Source organism: Abramis brama (assembly GCF_963993115.1).
Source record: "Abramis brama genome assembly, chromosome: 1".
NCBI lineage: Eukaryota > Metazoa > Chordata > Actinopteri > Cypriniformes > Leuciscidae > Abramis > Abramis brama.
The window spans coordinates 43,261,589-43,283,730 of NC_139963.1; the positions used below are offsets into that span (position 1 = coordinate 43,261,589).

The 22,142-nt window shown below is 37.5% G+C and overlaps 1 protein-coding gene across 1 annotated transcript in view; it reads left to right on the forward strand.

Moving 5' to 3' along the window:
- Positions 1-22,142, forward strand: part of glis2b (GLIS family zinc finger 2b) — a 40,059-nt gene that overhangs the window by 15,831 nt on the left and 2,086 nt on the right. The window contains exons 2-6 of the mRNA XM_084129901.1: positions 15,439-15,655; positions 15,732-15,862; positions 20,663-20,845; positions 20,928-21,061; positions 21,953-22,071. Coding sequence (XP_083986027.1) covers positions 15,466-15,655; positions 15,732-15,862; positions 20,663-20,845; positions 20,928-21,061; positions 21,953-22,071 — 757 coding nt within the window. The 5' untranslated portion in view covers positions 15,439-15,465. The remainder of the gene's footprint in view (positions 1-15,438; positions 15,656-15,731; positions 15,863-20,662; positions 20,846-20,927; positions 21,062-21,952; positions 22,072-22,142) is intronic.

The following is a 22,142-nucleotide window of genomic DNA, read 5'->3' on the forward strand; positions in this document are numbered from 1 at the left end:
GAAATGATGCAGAGTTGGGGAAAAAAACAAGTCAAAGGCTGGCCAATGCCGATTTAGACAAATTGCCTGAGATTGGTCGGCTTAACAACTTTGACGTTAAGCAACCCCATTTCTCTGATAGATGTTTTTGGTTTGTTACATAAGCGGAGAGAGAAAGTAGAGACTTTTCTCACAGTCGAAACCCAAGTTCGATTCCATTCCCTTATATATATATATATATATATATATATATATATATATATATATATATATATATATATATATATACAGACACAAACTTTTATGTTAGCTGTGATTAATTGATTTGACAGAACTAAATTGAAACAAAAAATAAAAATGAAATAAAAATGTATTAAAACTATTTAAATGAAAAATAATAATAATGAAACGACAAATGCACATAAAATCTAAATTAAAATTAAAAATGAAACTTGACAATATAAGTTATGCAGACATTATTTTTGGCCACTGTCAGACAAAGAAATTATGAACACATGCAAAAACAAGAGAAAACCAATGAAATATAAATAACTGGTTATGTCAATTAATGCTTTCTCCTGTGAGCTTTTTTTATTTATAAAAAGAAAAGAAAAGAAAAACCTGTAGCTGTAGTCTGCCATTCTTGCAAAAAAAAAAAAAAGATAGAAATTTGTCCGATAAATATCTTAACCAAGGTTTTGGTTTTATCTCATATTTAAAATATTTAAAAATAGAAAATATTTTCCTCATATTTTGATGGTTTAATTTAACTTATAGGGTAATTAAAAACAATCATCCCCTCCAGACATCACTTTTGGCCACTACCGTATAATAAAACATGTCATGAATATAAAAAAATATATTCTATTGTGAAAATAAAATATTTGTCCCTTTGGATATTACAGCTAAAATTTTCATGAACACAGCAACTCTAGTCTGCAAGAGACACGAAGACTAAAAGAGCTGCTCTCCGAAGACAATTTATTCAGAGATAAACAGCTATGAAATATGCATTACACTAAATGTGACCGGGAGAATTCAACGTTACTAATCATTCATTATCGAGTCAAGACACATTTATTTATGTAGTGCAATATTAATGTTGAGCACAACAGTAGAACATAGCGCTTGCAACGCCAAGGTCTTGGGTTCGATGCAGGGAAAACAAGAACTGATCAAATGTAAACGTGAACCTTGAATTGTAAGTCACTTTAGATAAAAGCATCTGCCAAATGCATAAATGTAAATGAAACTAATACAATTTCAACTGTAAATGTGTTATTCATTATTCAGCTCAGTTTAGTTTCTCATTGACTCAGTTTAGTTCAATAACAGTGTGTGTGTTGCAAAGTTCATTAGTTATGGCGGAAAATCAGTTCAACAATAAAGCAAATCATAAAGCAAATCAATAATAGTGCAAATTTCATCAAACTTAGCTGAACATCAATCAATAGCGAATGCATGGACGATGGTAACACTTAAGCTTATTATGTATAATGCATTATTCATAATGTACGTTATAATGCATTGTATCTTTTCATAAAAAAATTATTGTAACCAAAGTTAAAATGCATTATATTTGCAGATTCCTTGTTGCATCTGAAATTGGTTGTTTGTCATGTGTTTTAATGCATTATTCTTTCTAAAGGTGTAACAATGATTGTTATAATATTACAATGTATTATAACTGTGGTTACAATTATTCACGAGATCATACAATGCATTACATAAGGCATAATTAATGCATTAAAACTATTTTTATAATGCATTATATGTACAATAAATGCTTTAAGTAAAGATGGATTGCTTTAATACCAAATTCAAGCCGTATGTAATGTAAAATGGAACGAAAAAATTGCAAATGATGCTTTAGTTTGTGGATGTTAATCGACATATTCAGCATTGATTCTGCTATCAGTTGCCAAAAAGTGATTCATCTGTAAATGCCTAATCACTCATCTTCCTTTTTGTTTCACTGATCCTATGCTGTTTGTTCAATATTAACCTTGGCCTCCGCTCCTGGCTCTGTGATTTCAGTTCAAACAGTGCTATTATCAGGTTTATGTGCTGCATTGTAAGGCAATGGTGCTGTGAGCTACTAAAATGTATTTTGCATTTGCACAGCTTGCCTCTGATGAAATCTCATATCTCTCTCTCTCTTGCCAAGGCGCATTAATTGTGTGGTCCTCTGCCACGAGCTTTATAGTCGAGGGATAAGTGCCATTTCGTACGCTGGTCATAACAAATGACATAACAGTGCCATGTTAATTGAAAGTGGTGATATTTAAAGAGCTATTGTGAATTAGGATAAGATCTAAACAAAGAAAAGTCGAGCAGTCGGCCATTCAGAAAAAACTGAATGATTCCAGATTCATCATGCAACATTGTTTTAGAAATGATGTATTTCTTCTCTACTTCCTTTTTCCCCACTATTTTCATTAAACTTAGGTGACATTATATAATTTTAAGGGAAATCCCCTCCTTCACTACACAACCCACTTTAAATAAGAAGAAAATAGAAATCAGAGGCAGTAAAAAGGGGAGCATTTGTAGGAAATGAATGGGAGAAATCGTAACGCTCAAAATGACGGATTCATTTAAAAAGCCACATGCTTTTCCATAGTTTGTTTACTCGGATTGTCATATTGGTCTTCATCAATAAGATCAGCACGTGTTGATCAAATAGTTGAAGATGTCTGTTTTATTAATAAAAAAAGAGAAGGGATTCAATAACGGTGTGTGGATCTACTCCACTTGTTTAGTGTGATTTAAAGAATTACAATCTTTCTCAATTTTTATTTGTATGGCTATTACCTACAAAAAATAGCTGCCCAATGAACTGACTTTTTTAGTAATAAATTGCAACAGATTTTTTAATCAGACACTGCATTACACATTTTTAAGTAGTCTTTTGGCCTGTTTTTCAGTTAACATATGCACAAATGCTGGATATTAAGACTATGTGGATTGTAAAACATGTATTTTTTGATTTCATTCAAGATACAAACACATCTTATGCAATGTTGCTTTGTGTAAAGGATTTTTATTAACCTATTTTTCACTAGAAATTACACAAAAATGCAAAAAAAATTATTTCATTAATGTAAAATTAGACATTTAAAAAAATACTTAATAATGTACACGCACAACAACACACATATATGCGGACAATGTTAAAGTCAGAAGTCTTCTCTTCCCTATTGAGGCGTATATCTGAGTGAAACGGCTTCTCGAACAAGAACAAATGTAGGGCGGGGCTTGATTTGTCCATTGGATGGTTGTGGTTTGCTATTGGTGGATCTCATGTGAGTGACAGGTTGCCCCGCCCTCACGCCAGTAAACACATCATCAGAGAAGAGATGAACTGCATAGAGGGAGGGGAAGTTATTCTGATTAAAGATTGTGGGCAAAAAACAAAACAAATCACTGATAAATCACTGATGCACTGATAAATCATTTATAATAACTACTGCAATATTCCAAAAAAAAACAAAAAAACAGAACTGTCCATTTTGATTTCATGGTGACTTTAAAGTCAGAACTCAGCTATGAGAGTCTAATATAAAAGTTCCCTGCTGCTTGGAAGGCGCTTACGCTTCTTTTGCCAAATCCAAAGATCTAAACCCCACGTCGTCCCACAATACCTCCGGTTTCCTTAAAGCTATACATGCACTCACAAAAATGTATGGAACAACGCCCTAAAAACACGTCAGATGCTCCACAAACATATGTCCTAAATCCAAATACTGATTCAAATACGGACAAAACGTTAAACCTCGCCTGTATATCTTATATACTTGATAGCAAAATGTTTACAATGAAACTCCATGTGGAGTAATTGAGTCAGGAATTATTATGATGTTTAAAGCTGGTTTGAAACATGAGCTTAGAAGACGAAGTGTGACTGTTCCAGACGGGGGGAAATGATAGGACAGGCAGTAATACAGGACAGCATGTAGCAGAGCTGTTATATCTTGTGACAGACACAAAAACCCTGAGCGTGACCCTTCCTCCACCCCTGAGCTCAGACCCCCGAGTCAAGTCAGGTCAGCTTGTGTTTCATAATCCCACCCTCGGCTGTGTTTACTGCGGGAACGATAAATGCAGCGTGTAAAACCGTCAAAACTGCCCCTGCTCCTCACACGCCTCGAGTCCTCCAGTGACGTTTAGTCTGCTGGGGAATAAACAAACACGCATCAGGAGAGCAACATTAAATCAAAACTGACTGTATTTACACCCTCTCGAAGATTCTGTTCTCTTTTACTGTTATTTTTCTGTGGAATGCAAAAGGAGAATTTAGAATGTTTACAAATATCCTTTTCAAAGCAATGCCAGTTCATAAAAAAACAAGAACTAAAAATGGCCATACTATTCATGATTATATACTTTTCATAATCTTTTCAAAATATAACAACTTGCTCCGCCTCTAAAACTTTTTGGATGATGTCACAAATCCCTCTTACTTTTTTAACCCTTCCCCTATGAACACCAGACTTGTCTGGTATGCCACGCCCACTTTTCCACAATCCAATCAATTCCTGAAGAATAAATAAAAGCTCCGCCCTACATTTTGTCTCATTTACATATCCGGTTGACTGGGAAATATGGCCAAATTTTGAAGTGTGGATTACAAACAGCACGTCATGAGGATTTGAAAGTCGGCATGAAATGAATATCGGCCCTCTTTTTTATAAACGCATGTTTTGGATTGTGTTATGAACAGTTCATACATTTCATTGTTAATTTTTGGCCTTGTAACATTTAATCAAAATGACACAACTGAATATACCATCTGTTTTCAGTGAGTGATGATAGACAGAAGCTGAGAGAATTGTTATGATGTTAAATCAATTCGCTTTATAAATCTTCATACTTTTCATTGTCTGTTGACACCATCACAGTGCGTTTAGGAGATCATTTGGTTGGCATAAGTGGTGTTTAATCGCTTCTTTTTTGGTCCTTTTGGGTCTTTCCCAGGTCGTGCTCCCTTCCTACACGCATTTCTCTCTGTTTTTCCCTCCCTCCTTCCCAACCCTCTGTGAGGAATTCCTTAATGTCTGAGATTTCTGGCCGTGAGCCATCAATAGGCTGGCAAGAAGCTTCCTGTTGCAGTCCTTCACCTCGCCTGCTTCTCTCCGCTCCAAAACCTAGTGAGCTCCCTAACTAGACAGCTTTTTAAGGCATCATATGCATGCTCCCAATGGGAAGGATATAAGCAAAACTATTATGCTGTCTTATAAGATGACTCATTTTGAGCTAATTTTAGGGCAGCATTGCATGCATCTTTGGCAATCTCAGAATGCGTTGCTACAAGCTCTATATATAGACTAAATACACTTAGTTAATTCAATACTGAATGTATTGTATTTTTACCCAATAATTGTATGCAGTATTTTCATTTTTAAATGATTATCAGGGTATTGTGTTACACATATGCTAATGGAAAACTCACAATCAAATATTTTGTGTGCTTCATACTAAGAGTGGTATTTTGTGTGGCTGTGAAGCTGCTGTGTAAAGTTGTCATTATGTTTCAGTATCTCGCACAATCTCAAGATCGCCACATTCAGTTGCTCCTCATCTATCCTGCGAACGACACCTAATGCAGGGTAAATAGTACATTCTTTCCACAATCTGACTAACTTTACCCAGTATTTGAGCAGCTGCTACAAGAAAGCAACTTTAATTTGCTAAAGTGGTTTTGTCGGTCTAAGCTAGCCACCAGGCTAGTTTCATCTACACAAACTGGTAACTTGTCAGCTGGTCAGGCTGAGAGACCAGTTAAAACAGCTGAACAACAGACTAGCCATGTTGAGATAGCAGAAAACCACGTTAGCTTGGTTAAAGCTGGTCTTGTTTTATTTCTGTTAGAGTAGGCTACTGCTGCTATTTCTGTTAGAGTAGGCTACTGCTGCTATTTCTGTTAGCTGCTATTTCTGAGTAGCTTAGCAACATGCTAACATTAATCTACAGAGGGCTGCAGGGATGATGTATTTTTGTAGGCCAAAACTTGGAAACGAGTTAGCATTTTAGCATGTATGGTTCCAATCAGTTAATGAGTTTTTGGGTAAATGCCTGAAATAAGGTCTGTGGTGAACAAAAGCTCAAGATATTTTGACGTTTTATTCTATGACATCAAATACATCAGTAAAGTAACTGCGACTACAGAGGTGGTCGAAACGTCATCAGTCGAACAGGGAAACTCATCTACTCACTAGTTTGCCTTCATTGTGTTTATGATTGCGCTCTTGCAAACTATTCTAACTCAAACTTTCAGAGGAAATGTTTTTTAAATAAAGGCTGAAAGAGTTGTCGGAAGCATAGTGCTGTTGACAAGTAATAAGCCCATGCATATGTAGTTAATAGACAGCAAGCTCACTAGGTTTATGAACAGAGCATTGCGCTGTGTTTTGCATCTTTTATCTCTTCTCCTCCTTTTTTCCCTTACTCTCACACTTTTTTAGAAGTCGGCCCACTTTCGCTGCCTGGCAGCCTTCCCCGCTGACGCTCGCCTCAGATCCTTCCAGGATTTATGTGGCTCTCTCCTCACCATTTTTCCTTCCTTCATCCATTATCGGTTTCTCCCTCCCTCTCCGTTTTGGGTTATTACATAACGTCGTGTACGTTTCTCAAAAGCATTTTTTTTTACAGGAAAGACACTTGAAACGGGGCACACAGCTCTGCACTGGCGGGAGCTCCTTTGAGGAAAACAGATCGATTGGAGTGTTTTGTAAAAATAAGGAGGTGGGGAGAGAAAAGGGGCCATCCGTTTGTGCACCCAATGAACTGTAAGGAGAAGAACACTTTCAGGGTGGGAGAGAGAGAGATGATGGGAAAACAGCAGGGGTGGGAGAAGAAAATCTAAGGAGGGAGATGGAGAGAGAGAGAGAGAGAGAGAGAGAGAGAGAGAGAGAGAGAGAGAGAGAGAGAGAGAGAGAGAGAGAGAGAGAGAGAGAGAGAGAGAGAGAGAGAGAGAGAGAGAGAGGGGCCCTGTGGAGGCGGAGTGGAAACTGAGGTTTTCCTGTCTGAGAAGGCGGCTGGCTGAAGGTGGAGGGGCGGCAGGAAAAAATCTCTCAGCTTCGGGACTCTGTGTTATGTGTGCGAGCCATGGGGAGGAGGGGTGGACCGACGCATACTATGGTTTGGGTGTGTGTGCGTCAGGAGAGGTGGGGTCAGTCTGCCTCAGGGAAGGAGAGGTGGGGTCAGTCTGCCTCAGGGAAGGTCAGGAATGGAGAGAGACAAATATGGTTAAAGCGATACAAGTAAAGGTTCCTCAAGGGGTTCTCCGCAGCTCACACCTTTTTGGCTGTATAAGGCTGTTCAATGGCTCTTTTTGTTTCATTATAGGTTCTTCAGATTAGTGTGTTGGAAAACGGGTTTCAAAGTGCAAGTTTTTTAAATGTTATGTCTGCATGAAAACTACAAAAAGGCAGATTTGTGAAAAAGGTGACGTTATGCGCAATGTGTATTACGTGTTCAGTCTATGGACGCGTTGTTTCCTTACAAAGTGCCATCACCATCTACTGGCCTGGCATGATAGTACAGCGTTTTTAGTAACGTTTTGACAACGTTGTCCTCTCTACACTTAAAGTTTTAGTACATCGTTGTAGTATAAACGTACCCTCAGAGTATAGACATTTATTGTTAAATAATTCATTATATGTATCATAACTAGTGCTGGGCAACGATTAATCGAATCCAAAATAAAAGTTTGTTTTTCCATAATATATGTGTGTACTGTGCATTATTATTTTGTTTATATAAATAGACACATACATGTACATATTTAAGTTTATTATATATATAATATAAATTATATATGAATATATATACAGTATATATATAGTATATATATATATATATATATTTATATATGCAAATATTTCTTAAATATATACATGCATGTGTGTGTATTTATATATACAAAATAATAATACACAGTACACACATATATTATGGAAAAACAAACTTTTATTTTGGATTCGATTAATAATTGCCCAGCACTAAAAATATGCAACTTTGCAAAGGCAACTTTAAAAATGCCTCACACATGTGGAGTGATCCATCAACCCACAAATATTTTTGCTGCATCTTCAGGGGTTTGTTGGAGCCCTGTTAGTGGCCACATTAAACCCTCAAGCCAGACCATCCAGCAGGTCTAGACACAGCCCTTCAGGTGCGGGACATCTTTGAGAAAAAGAAAACTTCTAACAAAGAGCATTTTTTTTAGCAGTGGTGTTGAATTTCAGCAGGTTTCATCACCTGCAGGTGGTCTCTCATGAACACCCATGGGGAACTCATGATTGCGGACACATCCAGATGACTAAAAAACACGACCAGCTGACCGCCTGCGTTTAACAACCAACATTTCAACCAGCTGGCCACATGCTCATTAACTCCAGCCAAAATGCAGCGGTACTAATGCCAATGCAGACATGGAATTAGTGTGTGGGTAGCCTTATGAATACAGATCAAATCCAAACACTTCTGCACCAAATTACACGCATAATGATTCAGTTGCTGGGAATTTCAGAGCGGTTTCTTTTTTTTATATAAATGCTCTTTAAAATAGTTTAGACTATTCTGTATGCCATATTGGTGTCCTAAAGGAGTGACCATAGCCGTAACTCTTGGGTCACAAAAATTAAAGAATTGAAGATGCATTAATATCGCAAATGCATTAAAACCAATGCTGTCTTTATGTACCATTTACATGAGGGAGGGTGAACCGGGGTCCTTGGCCACCTGCAAGGCCGTTTTTGTTGTGTATTGTTGTGACAGTGATGAGAGAATGTAGCTCAAACAAGTTTTTACATGTTTTTGTGATATTAGAAACCTCATTCAAGGTTTTTGGATGTCGGGATGTGAGCCGATGTCTGGTTTGTGTGTGTTTGTCAGGGTAAAAGAGCTCTCCTGCGGACGACCTCCCAGGGCCAGAGCGCTGGGGATATAGAATTACACCCACAGTTCCGTACAAAGGAACTGGTGCATCAAAAACACATGCGTTTCACACTCACACCCAACAGCTGGCTCTTAAAACACACAATCGCACACCAGCCGCCATTCACCAATGAGTACAGCTATCAGCCAGGCGCAAGGCCTCCTGGGAAATTCATACTTATGAGTTCCAAATTGCAGTTACAACATGATGTGCGTTTTGGTTGGAACAAAATGAACTTGCTTGCCAATTTCATATTTTTTGAAAGATTTTTAGCACTAATGCAACAAAACTAAGAGCAATGTGTGTATTTTTAATGCACAATTGGTGCTTTATTATTCAATCCATATTGCCGCAGAGAATGATGGGAAATGTAGTTTGGTAACGTAGGCCTATAACCTCATCGTAGAGGTCAGTGCGGGATGGATTTTTCAATACGCTCCCACAAGATCCCACCCGCTTTCGCCAAAAATATGTTAGATTTGATCCCGCTTCCAACCTAAACTTTAATGTTTTGCACCATTCCCGGCCACAAAAGCCTTAGGAAGAGGTCCACGCTGATTTTTCAGTCCCAGTCCGGTTCAGATTCTGTCTCGTTCCAATGTCCGTAGGCTATTTTCTCCAATGTCCACACACACACGATGCTTTATATCTCCATTTACAGACTTCTGCGTGCTGTTATTATTAGATAATTATATTTACTAGTCATTTCTTTCTCCCAATTCCTGCGCAAATATCAGTATCTTCCCTCCCACATCCAAAACCGTGCCGCACTCTGTTGCATTGTGTCCCGTGGGATTGCAGACCTCTACCTTCATCGCTATATAAAAAAAACATTACAAGCTAAACCAGTGATATTTTAGTACTATTTATATACTGTTACAGTATTTATTATGTTGAATTAGCTTTTATTTTTACATTGTTTTCATAATTTTATGATGTGCTTTTGCCATTTCTACTTAGCTTTAATTTATACATTTTTTTTGTTTTTAGTAATCTTAGTATACTTAAACCTGTTTATTTCAGTTTGTAGGAAACAGTTTTTCCTTCTAATATTTGTCATTTTTATTTAAATATTTCAATATAGATTTAATTTATATTTAAGTTTTACTAGTTGCCAAGCCAAAATTTCTAGTTTTTGTTTTCCGTTTAATATTTATATTTTATTCCAGCTTTATTGTAGTTTTTTTTTTGTAGTTGTAGTTAACAACAACACTGAGCTGAACACTATATTCACAATTACAGCTTCTGACAAAAAACTTCCCACTGGTAATGTAGTTGTAGTGTGCTTAACTCTCAAAAATGTCCATTCGACCTGACCCGAAAGCAGAAACAGATCCCGCTGAGCGCGCCGTGACCTGTGGCGGGCTGAAATCTTGGGTTAATTAGAGGTTTGACCTCAGAGAGCTGGTGAAACCCATACCCTCTCGTTGACCCTGCCTTATCCTGACCCCGGTCGTTGCCCATATCACCCCTACCCAGGAAATGGCAGATTTGGTGACTTCTGTAGGGGGGCGAAGGGGTCCGGTCGCGAGGCCCGTGGCCACCGGGGTCACAGCAGAGGCACAAACATTTCATTCAGCGCCGCACCATGTGGAACCCAGCGTCCCGCTCCAAACGCTCTCCTTCAGTGTTTACTCTGCAGGGGAGAGGAACGAGGGGGTGGCAGGACACAGACAATGCTGCCTTTTAAAGCCCTGCCAAGCCCACGGTGGGGTGGGGAAGTCTGCATGGGGCAGAGCCTCCCAAAACTTCACATTCAAGCGCTACCGCTTGGCTCCGTCTCACCACTGAACCTCCTCGGCCAAAGTTAAGACTCTTGAGTTAGTTCGGAGGTTTTCTGAGGTGAACAAAGAAATGCAGTGTTTATATATGATATAGACATAACAAAACCTGCAATGTATAAAGCTTGAAAGATATAGCTTAGCATCTAAGGCTAATATTTACCTTCTCCAGTCAGCACATGTGCACTGCAAGAGAAACAACATGATGCTTTAACAAACTATTTGTTTTGCCCATTTGAATGAGATAATTATTTAAATGCTAGATGTCTTGTTCAGCCAATAAATTCTTATCAAGGCAAATACAGCCTTACAGGCAGCGAAGACATTTATGTTACAAAAGATTGCTGTTCTTTCAACACTGTTTAGAAAAATGTTTCTTGAGCATCAAATCATCATATTAGAATGATTTCTGAAGGATCATGTGACACTGAAGACTGGAGTGATGATGCTGAAAATTCAGCTTTGATCACAGGAATAAATTACTTTTTACAATATATTCACATAGAAAACTGTTATATGTAATACATCACAGTTACTGTTATATGCTACTGTTTTTTGTGTGATTTATTATTGTATTTTTGATCAAATAAATGCAGTCTTGGTGAGCATAAGAGACATCTTTCAAAACCATTTAAAAATGTACAGACAAACTTCAATTCATGCCTCAAACTGCAAAAAAATCTACTTCTTAACAAATATTTTTGTCCTATTTTTCAGATAAAATATTTGTATTCTATTCTGTTTTTCTTCACTTGCTTCAAGTATAAACAAGTATTAAACAATTGGAAATAATCTGCTAGTAAAAGTAAATTTATCTAATTTTTACAAAAGTGTACAAACAAATACGCATACACTTCATTTTCAATGACATAGTTACATTGTGCTAACTCAAATAAGTACAGAGTAATATTAATAAACTATATGTACTTACTATAGAGTTAGGGTTAGGTTTAGGGTCAGTTACTTGTAATTATATTTACTGTTATTACTATAGTAAGTACATGTTGTAACGTATAACTACCAAAAATAATAATAAAAATGAGTCTTATTGTAATTCATTTTATTTTTGCAGTTGAAGAATACTGTAAATACATAAACAACAAACATATAATTAACTTGTGCTGCACTGCATGTTAAGCCAATTTGTTCAGACTCTGATAAACTAGTTGGGACCACATTTGGGGGAAGTACTGTTAGTCTAACATGTTTTTATGCAAGCAAAAGTGTGTCTCAAAAAAACAAATATGCCAGATGAAATGCTTTTATCATCCCTTCTTATACAAAAGATTGCATTTGTGTAGCGAACCGGTTGATCTTTAACCCCAGATGGGATGAGGCGGATCCAGGCATGAAGAACTTATGTTGTTAGGTGTTTATGAAGCTGTATGATAAAGCACTATAAATCTGTAGCCTGTGAAAAGGTACACGACCCCGACCCGTCTAATTCCTCAGAGCCATTTATCACCTGGTACCTTTCAGCAGAAAAACCAAACCACTTCCCCCTCCTCATCAAGAATCTTCTCTTAAATGGTTGGATCGTACCATTGTGAGGGGGGTCGGACGTGGACGGTTTGGGGGGATAATTAAAATAAGGAAGAGATGATTTATTGCAGCTGGCCTTAGGCATGGACTAGTAATGGTTTACACATGGAGCCGGATCCAGTGTGAGGAGCTCTTTTGTTTTGGAAACTTCTGACCGAACCATGCGGGAGCTCAGGACTGTAGTTAGTACTGTAGTTGGTACTGAACATTAGTTTTCATTGTGAATGTTATCCCTGTGTGATGTTTTTAGGCACATTTTAGTGTACTGAAGAATGGCGACGATGTCAGAATATACTCATTTAGCAACAGGTTTGCGCAAAAAGCATCCGTTCTTTACCTAGAAGTGAAACTGAGAGAATTTGTTGAATTTGCCAAAATGTTTATATCATACATACAATTACCAGACTTATGGAGTATGAAGTTCCCTGGAGGTCTTCCCTTCTTCTGCTGGTCCAGCTTTAATCAAACTGCTGATCAAGGTATTTGAGTTCACTGGAAATTAAATTATACATTTGTATTACATTCCTGGTTCTATTGTTCACAATTCATCAGTGCATGTTATTTAGTAATAAATTAGTGTTCACCTTCATAACCTTAAATCCATAACCTTTAATGTCCACAATGCCTCTAATTGTTCAACTACCTGACACTTCAAATCCTACTGGATGAAATCAAGTCCCTCCCAACACGTTTTTTCTTGTTAAATGTTCCGATTCATTCAGAAATATGTGTTTGTGAATGCTGTTTTTAGATTCTGACTGGAAGCTCCGAGTACATAATAGAGTCGAGCTACACAGAGTGAGTTTTTAACCGCTGCATTGAGACACAATTATGTGAAAATCATTAACTAAACCCTTAACATGCCACACATATCACATCTCTAACCGCACCCCAGTCTGAGATAGCGCCGCACGGGTAACCTCTCTCCGCTTCAGGACTCTTGCAAAAAACACCAGACGGCTGGAGATACTACAGATTGCACATTAACTCCTGCCGTGACGCAACCTGTTTATTCTTGTGACCAATCAGCGTTTTCTTTTTTTCCTAAGCAAGTCGTTGCCTGTCTGTTTCTTTGGCATGCCATCAAAGACCAAAAAAATGGAGCGTTTGAGAACATTTCCGAGGACACAGATCATTTCAGGACGCAGTTCGGGGTCAGAAGATGTTGCGCGAGTGTGTGTGTGTGTGTGGGGCGGAAGACACATATCTGGTTGATAATGCTGCTCTGTGTGTGCGGTTATCTGCTGATTATTGGTCCTGTCGACTGGGTTGTTGAACTCGGTCACCCGCTGCCTTGACCTCGCTGACCTTCCTCATGTTGGCACAAGCTAAACCCTCTCAAAGAGCCATTCAGCATGACTGGACGCATGTTATATATGTCAGACAAAAAGAGATGTGAAACTGTGGTTAAAGGTGGAGCTTTGTGAATGTTGTATTTCACATGGAGACGGGAGGAATGTGGAAGCAGTAATGGGTGTAATTGCCAGTGTGCTTTGTGAGGACAGTTTGAGGTGGGGGGAATGAGGGGAAGTAATTGTGTGAGGAGATCGGGGATGGTTTTTTTAGAGGGGCTGAATGTGTGTTTGCGGTGTTTAGAGAGACATTGAGCAAGAGGGACAAAACTTTCTTGCAAAGTATGAATGTCTCTAGTGAAATTCAGGACGCTTGTGTGTGTTTGTGTTTATACAGCTGTACACTACTCACACTATTTATGCACTACAGTATACAGGACACACACTACACAGAGTATGCAATTTAGTACACTAGAGTAGTTTCTTATGTTCACCAAGGCTGCATTTATTTGATCAAAAGTACAGTCAAATTATAAAATATTACAATTTAAACCTCTGGTGCTCTTCGCATGTCGGTCAAAATTCACAAATTTTTTATTTTTATTTAAATGAAATGAATTTACTATATTTTAGTTCGAAAATGTATAGCATAGACCTGAAAATTAAATTTCCAACTTAAACTGTCATAATTCTTGAATGGTTTAGAGCACAGACTCATGTTCGATCTCTTTTCAAAGACGACACTTGGCAGATTATTGTGAAAAGTTAAAAAAAAAAGTGAAGTTAAAAAAAGTTACAGAATTTTACGTTGATTGTTGTGAAAAATGCCCAAAATATTATTTTAAATTTGAATATGAAATATATCAAAAACATGTTTTACTCTAAAACTGGAATAAAATCAAATCCACAAAGTTGTGTTCCAAATTTGAGTTTGGCATCTCAAAAAAATTAGCCATCAGTAAGATTTTGTTTGGCGGCAGTACCAAAAGTTTCCACAAGATGAAATTTGTCTCCCATTCATTTCCAATGCGGCCTTTTTTGACCGTGAGGAGCACAAGTGTGACTATTTTTTTTCAGGACCATTTAACCTTTTCAATTCATGTCCATGATTTTTTTGTGTGTGTGTTCACAAAGCAAGTGCCAAAACCTTTACCAAGTTTCGTACCATTCCCATGAATTCCATTCTGAAAAATATTGGTTTAAAAACCGAAGAGCACCAGAGGGTTAAAATAACTTTTTTCTATGTAAATATATTGTAATAATAAATAAAATGTAATTTATTCCTGTGATCAAAGCTGAATTTTCATTCATTTCATTAATTTCAAGCATCATTACTCAAGCCTTCAGTGTCACATGATCCTTCAGAAATCATCCTAATATGATGATTTGATGCTCAAGAAATGAGTGATTTCATAGATGCTATTTGTACAGTATGTCTTGCTCACAGCAGCGTGTCATGTATTTATTGGCAGTAGCAAGTCCTGTACTTGATCTGCAGCAGCAGCAATATCAGCAGAGTAGCACATCTATTTCCCCAAGACTAAATACATTAACATTATTATCCATTACCATGCTAAACTCTTCTGAGAGTTGTCATCAATGCAGCCTTAACTTTCTATTTTTAGGGATTTAAAAGTTTTGATGCTCATATCTGACATTAAAACATACTACATTTAAAAAGTAGAGATGCCTCTACAACTGTCACCAAAATCCACAAAACAACCTTCCCATCTGAATGATAACCATTATACCTACCCTTATGGAGCACTTCTGGATTCATGAAAATCATGATGGTATTATGAATGCAACAACTCTGCTCACTGCTCTCATGCAACAAATGTCCTAATGTTACAGGATTCGTTTAAATTCTCACCTAAATTGCTTTCTGTGTCTGTCTGTAAAGGTTTCAGGCTCCGGTCCGCATGCTGTCATGCTGTCCTTAGATGAGCCACTGGACCTGAAGGTGCCCAGGGGGCGTGTCGGTGGGCGGGACAGAGGCACCATGTCTCCGCCCACTCTCACTCCCTCTCCCATACACGCCAGGGGGGCCGGGCAGCTGCGGATGGCAGACGACGGTACCGCAGTCATCATTCCAGCGTCTCCTGCCTCCCCACACACAGGTAAACACAGAGAGATTCTGTATAATATGACATAAAATATAATTGCAGGGAGTATAACAGAGATGTGTGTTTGCAGGTGTCCTGCAGGACAAGTCCGAGACCCCCACACCGCCCGCCGTGGACCTCAGCATGTCCCCGTCCTCCCGCAACACCGCCTGCTCTCCGGATCTTTCCAACGGGAACGGGTCAGCTCACATTTTCCATGGGGTAAGTCGACAACACTAGGGAAGAGCACAGCATGGCTATTCAAGTCTAAATATACTAGTACTATTAGTAGCAAAAACTCAGTTTTCTGATCCGTTAAAGTGACATTTTGGGTTGTACGCTGCAGACCATTCGAAAATATGACTTCATAGGTTTTTAACAACACTGTAAAAAATAAAATCGTAAAAAAACAGTCTATGACTGTCAGCTGCGGCTGCCAAACAAAAAACGTAAAAATAAAGTAAAATATCCTAATTTAAATGAAGTGCAAAAAACTTTTACAGAAATTTTCCTTAAATGTTTTACAGAAAAACACTGTTATTTTACAGCTATTTGCTGAATTATTACGATCAAACACCTTCATTGTAAAAAAAATCCCATAAAAACAGTCAAATGACTGTCAGCAAAGGCTGCCATACAAAAACCGTAAAATTAATGTAAAATATCCTAATTTAAATAAGTGCAAAATACTTTTACAGAAATCTTCATTAATCTTTTTTAACAGAAACACACACTTAAAACACAGTTAATTCACATTTATTTTCTGATTTTTTTACTGAAAAACATGCAGTTAACTACATGCATGATTTGGTGTGACTATACGTCACTGCATCAGCAACTACACAGTTACTGTCTGTTAAATAAAGCAACATGCAGCATATCATCAGTGTTTCTCTGCTCATCCTGGACTGAAGCTCAGGCTCTACTCTTCAACACAATGGTGACACACGAAACACACCATACAGAAACACTTTAAACCCCAACAGAACATTAAACACTAACAGATCTCTCAGGATCTCAGCATCTTCACTTATTACAATCCAGACTTTATTTCTTTCATACTAACATTCTTATTGAGAATTATCAGAGGTTTAGAAGTTGAAGTTTTATTGAAAAGAATAAAGTTTGATGTCACCATGATGGAGATCAGTGTTTGCTTTAGTTGGGCTCTTGAACTTTTAGTGTTTAACTTTAATGTTTTTCTGGCTGCATTAACTGTGTGTCTCTGATGCATGTTTGTAATTGTAGCAATCCAAGAGAAACTCAGATCAGATGATGTTGGTCACTTTTATGTGATAATAGTCATCATGTAGTGTCCTGCTTTATTAATACCATCTGAAGTGAAATATCTGATTAAGTCGTTAAATATTAGTTGTTCGTTTTGCATAATAAAACTGCTATAGAAGATCCTGCAGTGCTGTGATACTCAGATTTTATGAAGTCATTATACAGAAAATGTTTTGACAGTATCATATAGACTCACTCAGACATCAAGAATCAGCGTATGAATCGCAACATTGGTGACAATGAAAAAAAAATCTGAATTACTATAAAGTCACAAAAAGGCTTTGTTGGTTGTCACCATTGTTGAGATTCATATGTTGATTCTTGATGTCTCTATACTACTAAAATAATGAACCAGCTCAAAACTTTTTCTGTACAATATATATATATATTTTTTTAGATTTCAGATTGTTATAATACTGACGCCACAATATTGCAAGGGTTATGTGAAAAATTATGACATTTATAGACTCTGTATAAAGCTAAATTCCATCTACATATTATGTAAGCTAAGCTAACATATTCAGAGATTTGACTGTCATATCAGTGAATCAGATCATCATATGATGACTATAACATCACCAATGAATGACCAAGATCATCTGATATTTTCTCCTGCATTTATTGCTATAACAGATGTATATCAAATACACAGTTAAAGCAGCCAGAGAAAAATAAAAGTTATAAACTCAAGGGTCATGAGCCCAACTAAAGCAGACACTGGTCTCAATCATGGTGACATCAAATTTATTTTAAAGGTTTTTACACTTTATTTAAATTAGCATATTTGACTTTAATTTTGTCAAATATGCTAATTTAAATAAAGTGTTTTTGTTTGGCAGCCGCAGCTGCCAGTCATTTGACCCTTTTTTTACAATTTTTTTTACAATGAAGGTATTTGATCGTGATTATTCAGGAAATACCTGTAAAATAACAGTGTTTTTCAGTTTATTTAATTTAGGATGTTTTACAGTTTTTTGGGGGGCTGACAGTCATTTGACCATTTTATCATTTAACTGTTTTGTTTCTGTTAAATTACAGATTATATTTGTAATTTTACATACATTTTTATGTAATTTAAGAAAACAGAAAAGGTACTGTATGAAAAATACAATCAATTTTCTGTATAAAAAATGTGAATTACTGTAATTTGTCATTAATGTCACAATACCTAAAATAACAGCTGAATTTTTATTTTACAGATATTATTTGTAATTTTACAGTGTTTTGAGTACAATTTAAAATTAAAGAAAATGATAGTCAAAAAATCACAGTTATTTTCTGTAAAATTAGGATTTTTTTTTACAGTGAAGGCTTTTTGACTTTTTGTCCAGTTGAAATAAAATTCAAGATCAAAATTATCTTAAAAATAAGACGCAACACTGCTTCATATAAAACTTTTTACAGAATGTATCTTATCTTAAGTTAAAAGTTTAAAAGTGACAGCAAAGACATGTATACCATTACAAAAGACTTTCTTTATCAAAGAATACTGAAATCATGTTTTCCACAAAAATATTAAGCAGCAGTGGTTTTAACATTGATAATAATCAGAAATGTTTCTTGATCATCAAATCATCATATTAAAATGATTTCTGAAGGATCATGTGACACTGAAGACTGGAGTAATTCAGCTTTAATCACAGGAATAAATTACTTTTTAAAATATATAAATAAAAAAATAGGTATTTTAAATTGTAATAATATCTTACAATATTACTATTTTAATATATTTTCGGCAGAAAAAAATCTGCCAGTGCATTAAGAAAAAAAATGTTTTAAAATAAGTTATCTTCATATGCAATCTTACATGTGTCTTGTTTTAAGGATTTGTAGATATTTTAACTTAAATACAAGATTAAAAAAACTCATTAACTGTTTGTTTTGTGTGTTCCTTTAAGTGTACTATAATTATCTTTAGACTAGGTTTACTACTTCTTAAATGAGATATCTTGCTTATTAAGCAAATCAGCAGAGGTGAGGATGAGCATTAGAGACTAAGAAGCAGCCAAAGACTCACTTCTGGTGGTGATTCGATTTGGGTCATTAGCATTAAAGCGCATTACATGCACCGGCCTGTCCTCCACCTCCCTTCGACAAAGACATTCAGATATGTTACCCTCGCTGACCCAGATGTGGTGTTGTTTCTTATCAAATGCCCCCTGTGTCCCTTCACAAAAGTGTCTCTTTCTCTGTCCGTGGGGCTGACGGCTGGGACACAAGGTTAAATCAGATTTACAGCGAGGTACAGCCACACAGAGCTCTTTCTGCTTAATTCAATTCACTCAAAATTGAATTGGGAACGAGATGCATGGCTTTTTGTGCCTATGTGTGTCTCCGATGCCTGCCACCCCTCCTTCAAGCCAATGGATGAACAGTGGCCATGTCTTAGATGATGGCACCACCGAAGAGCAGAGCAATCAGCCTCATTTTACACAATTCTCCATGCACATTTCTCACATAGCCAAAACCTTCCCAGACAGCGACGACACTGTTGTGCAGTCAAAGTCCTCATTGTTTCTCCTTTAATTAACCCTTCCTAAGCATCACTATTAGTATTGCTCATACGTAGGGTGAGAAATATGAACACATCCCTATAACACTAAGCATCAAGCTTTGCCAACTCATAAAGCACGTTTGTGCCATAAGCTGTTTCCATCCAAAGTTGCAAACTTAACTTGTGCGCAAAATTGGAATATTGCATAAAACATTTGCAAATAAAGCTGAAGAGAACAAAATCATCACGTCCTGAAGGCAGCACTTCCCTGGTCTCAAGAGGGGCACTAGCGACAGATGCTAGAGACTCCTTGTCATGTCCTCCCATGTCAGAGATGCCGGTTCGAATCCCACTCGGGTCGAGTAGAACCATTTACAATTGCCATGACCCAAATGGGAGTGAGGTTTGGGGGGGTGAGAGCTGTTTGGGTAAACCTCACTCCCCTGATCTCAAGAGGCGCACTAGCAACAGACGCTAGAGACTGCGGTATTTAATGTCCTTGTTAGCGCCTGCCTCCCATGCCGGAGACACCGGTTCGAATCCCACTCATAGTGCATTGAGTAGGACCGGTTACAAATGCATAGTTACACTGCAGACTCACTCTCACTTGACCACTGTCATCCCGTACGTGTGTTTTGTTGAACTAAGGATATCGGCTAATATCATCGGCTAAAAACGCATGCACAGGTTACTTACCTTCCTGAACAAGTGCACACCCAAGTCCGAGTTGCTTTCACATTCACACGATCGAGCCACAGTTCGAGTGCAACCGATCTCAGACCACCTCCTACAGGTAGTCTTTGGTTCGGTACCCCAGGGCTCTCCCGGGTCTGCATGACAGCTTTCACATTACAAGTTTTTAATGCGAACCGTGCGCTGTTTCAAACTAAACTGCCAGTGTAAAAGCACCCTAAGGGAGCAATTGTGCAAAACAAAGCTCTATGTATTATTCTGTAGTATTGGTGGCTTGCCATCTCGCTTCTCTCAATAAAGTCTAAAATTTGTGGTTGAGCATAGTGTTCAGATCAGCACAGCTGGGGGCAGAAACACGAGGACAATGCGCTGCCACATCCAGCAAAACGCTTTTAAGAGTCTCCTGCTGTGAGGACAATTACAGAACACGGACCTCCTGTAGCTCCTGTTACTGTCAGTTTAACAACTATTGCTAGATTCACTGCCCTGCTGTAAAAAAGATAAAGAGGCTTGAATTATGTTTGCCTTTTCTCGCTTGGTTCCCGCAGGACTCGGCTCATATCCGTTACGTGGAGGGAGGAGCCACATCTCAAGCGTTCCAGTTCTTTGTGCCCATTGGAGGAGGAGGAGGGCTTCACCTGCCTTCCTCCATGTTCATTCGGCAGCCCAGGGACACAAGAGCTTCTCCAGACCTCTCTGCAGATGAACAGCTGGCCTGTCGCTGGAGGAAGGTGAGAAATTGAAGCAGTTCAACACAGATGCTAAAGTGTATTTTTCACCTGAGCTCATTGTGCATATTTTATCATGTCACAGTGCCACCTACTTTTTGACTCCTTGCAAGACCTGGTGGATCATGTCAACGACTTCCATGTGAAGCCTGAGAAGGATTCTGGGTACTGTTGCCACTGGGAGGGGTGTGCACGCAAAGGACGGGGATTCAACGCCAGGTGTGTAGCTTTATCCTAAATACAATAGTAATCCAATTTTCATTTCTTGATAATTGGTGAAGCTTTTATCATGATTAGTAGATCATTGATTAATACAGTAGAAATAAAACATTTAAATGAAACACATTAAACAAACACTTTATATAATTAAACATGATGAAAAATAAACAAACTGTTGTTGTTTCTAATGACAATTATATTTACATTTTAAACACCAAATTTGCCTTTTAAATTATAAGATCACAAAGTAACCATTAATATTTAATAAACTAAAAAGTAACCATGAATATTCAAGAAACTAAAATGAACCATGCATATTTAATCTAAATGGACATTTAAATACACTAATAAATATTTGCAAATAAAAAGAAAGTCAAATGGTCACTATAAGAAAGTGCAACTTGAGATGACCAGAGGAGCACCAACTTCTCCTGCCACCAGGGCTGCTGCTGGCCAAATGGGTGTCCTACACAAATAAATCTGCATTCTGGGGGGTCTTTCATGCTGTTTGGTGCCCCCTTGGTAGTTGGTGTCTATGCAGACTGAAAACTCTTCATACAGGGACTCGCCAACAGGCACCACACATGCACCATACACTATACTCCATACACAACACTGCAAAAAAGTCCTATTCTTAATGAATATTTTTGTCTCATCAAATAAAAATATCTACAAAATCTTATTTTAGGGTTTTACAGAACAGCAGGTCAAAGATTAAGTCAAACATTATTTTTGTGGTCTAATACAAGTCTTTTTTAGTTGTTTTTTTTAAATACTAACCATATAAGCAATTTTTTAGGTTAATTTCCTTGGAAGGGAAAATGTTGCAACTGCAGCCAATTTCAAGTTTCACATAACACGTACCCTTAAGTCTAATGTCTGCCTCATTAGGTACAAGATGCTGATCCACATCCGCACTCACACCAATGAAAAACCTCACCGTTGTCCAACTTGCAACAAGAGCTTCTCCCGACTGGAGAACCTCAAGATTCACAACCGCTCACACACAGGTCAGTGCCAAGATAAAATTATAGATAGTACATTAAGTTTGCATGACCTGGCTAACTTGGTGCTTGTATTT